We start from the raw sequence: 2,500 nt of genomic DNA on the forward strand, positions 1-2,500 counted from the left end.
ATTCTACGTCTCGTTCAGCTCAACTAAACAAAGTAATTACAGCACGCATATGTCGCTCGTGCTCTGCTGACTGTTCGTTTGGAGAACGCGGAGGAGGAGGAGGGAGACATAAAAGCAGTGCATTGTGGGAATGGTTTGCTGCTGCTGAAAGGAGAAGATGTAATGTTGAGTTGGTGATGAGTGTTGCAAGATATTTTTTGTGGAGTGGCTGTTTTTCTGGAGCAAGGTTTTGATTTTTGCTAAGCCTAGGTGTCCTTACTGTGTGTGTGTGTGTGTGTGCGTGTGTATGTGTGTGTGTGTGTGTGTGTGTGTGTGTGTGTGTGTGTGTGTGTGCGTGTGTATGTGTGTGTGTGTGTGTGTGTGTGTGAAGAACACAGTTTCCATGCTCCCAGCCCTCACTCTCTCCTTTTCTCTCTCTTTTTTTTCTGTCTTCACCACCTTCATCCTTGCCGTCCTCCAAATTTGTCTGAAGTGCGCTTGTCAGATAGTTTTGCATAGAGAACACCCGCCCGGAGTGGTAGCCTAGTACTGCTATGCGACTTGGGAAGGCTCTGCCATTACTTATCAAAGATTGCTATTTTGGATTGAATGAAAAATCTCAAAGGCTAATTTGCATCGGAGATGGGGGCATTATCTTTTAAACTGTCTCCCTCTAGATAGGACAGTCACTTTACATTTGTGTTAACCATTGTGTTTTTTTTCTCTTTCTCTGCCTTCACTTCTCTCTCACTCTTTTGCTCTTTCTCTCTCTCTCTCTCTCTTTGTCTTTTTCTGTCCTCCCTCGCTTTCTTGTTCACTCTTTCCCTCTCTTGCTTTCTCTTCCCCTTTCTGTCATTCTCTACCCCTCCCTTCCTCTCTCTCTATTCCTCCCTGTCTTCTTCTCCTTCTATTTCTCTCCTTCCTCCTCTCCTCTCCTTCACTGCTACTGCTCTCTATTCCCTCACTCAAATCTATTCTTCCCTCCATCCTTCTCCTCTATCTGTCCTCTCTCTCTCCTCCCTCCCTTCCTCCTCTCTTCACCACTTCCAGCCACTCCAAATAGATGACAACTTCTGCGGCCAGGACTTCAACCAGCCTCTAGGGGGCACCACCACCATCGAGGGCCTGCCGCTCTACGTGGACAAGGAGGACGGCATGACCTCGGTGGCGGCCTACGACTACCGCGGCCACACCGTGGCCTTCGCCGGCACCCGCAACGGACACATCAAAAAGGTAACGCCACGTTACGTGACATTTCCCTGTTGTGCAGTGTGGGGTTGAAGCAGCTAGGAGTAACTCGCACACCACTGATGCCGATGCATAAATGATTTTAATGCATAAGGAAAATAAAGAAGGTGCTACCCAGTGAAATGCAAAACGATTTCGGTCTTCGGTGATGTGTGGCGCTACCATCTAGTTGGGGTGGAGTAGCAAGTCTCACCACGCAAACGTAAACATACGCACAGGACATACAGGAACAATACAGGAATTTTCGTGTGAATGTCAACAAAAACATTCCGCCATGTTGACATGGGGGAAAATGTGGAGAGGGCGCCATTTACTTGAAGGTCGGATGACCGAAACGTAAAGTTTGTTGGTGAAATGGACAGTGTGCAGGATTTCTTAACACTTGAGAGGGCGCCATTTCCCAGAGACCATGTTGTTCTGTGTGGTATGCTACCTAGCCTACCGTCTAGTTGGGGTGGGGTAGCAACTCCCCCACCACGTAGTAAACGTCAGACCTGTGTGCGTAACCTCATGGCGGGACTGTGAGGAGATTGCCTGATGAAGGTCTAGTACCGAAACGTCGTTTATTAAAGAAAGAACAGCAAAATGGTCAGTGTGCCGGAGTTTCTTTAAGTTGTTGCTGAGTGACCCATGGTTCCATCTGCCAGCTGAGGTGTGGGAAAAAAGTCAAAGTTTTACGGGACTGTGTTTTTGTCTCTCTAATGTAACGTCCCAAGTTCCCAAGTGCCTGTGCACTAGCCGAACGTTTCCCACATGTTCATTTGGCGGTGCTTACGGCCACGCAATGTCATGTGATTGTGAGAACACTCTGATTTTGTGAATATGTGTTCCCCCATATATGTGCAATTGCATCAGGAATAGAGGCAGAATCAATTGGCGGTGCTTGGTTTTCATATTGTGGTGTTCCACCACAGAATGGTGTACTAATATTTTCATGGGAATCACAACTATCTTGTAGTTCTTGTCTTGCACCTGGCCTCAGTGAGACTGAATGGGCATGCAGTACAGTACAGTGCTAGCCTGGGAACTCCCATACTGCCTTTAGTTCTACACAATCGTTTCGATCTGAAAGACAGTATGGCGAGGATGACTCATAACGTACAAGATCATGGGATCTGTGTCATAATGGCCAAGCATTCCGACCTTAACAGTTTCTCTGCCCGATCAGAGAGCAGGGCAGTGTGTCATAATAGCCAAGTATTCCGGCCCCATACGGAATTTACAATAGGCAACTCCCCAGACCTAATCTCACTTGTGATTAGGTCTGGTGTTA

The 2,500-nt window shown here is 47.4% G+C and overlaps 1 protein-coding gene across 1 annotated transcript in view; it reads left to right on the forward strand.

Annotated features, from left to right (window-relative positions):
• Window positions 1–2,500, forward strand: part of LOC134456492 (plexin-A1-like) — a 91,756-nt gene that overhangs the window by 88,512 nt on the left and 744 nt on the right. Inside the window, exon 3 of the mRNA XM_063207856.1 lies at window positions 1,030–2,500. This exon is cut by the window's right edge and continues 744 nt beyond it. Within this exon, the coding sequence (XP_063063926.1) occupies window positions 1,030–1,260 (231 nt within the window). The 3' untranslated portion in view covers window positions 1,261–2,500. The remainder of the gene's footprint in view (window positions 1–1,029) is intronic.

This window comes from Engraulis encrasicolus, chromosome 10 (genome assembly GCF_034702125.1).
Source record: "Engraulis encrasicolus isolate BLACKSEA-1 chromosome 10, IST_EnEncr_1.0, whole genome shotgun sequence".
Taxonomy (NCBI): domain Eukaryota; kingdom Metazoa; phylum Chordata; class Actinopteri; order Clupeiformes; family Engraulidae; genus Engraulis; species Engraulis encrasicolus.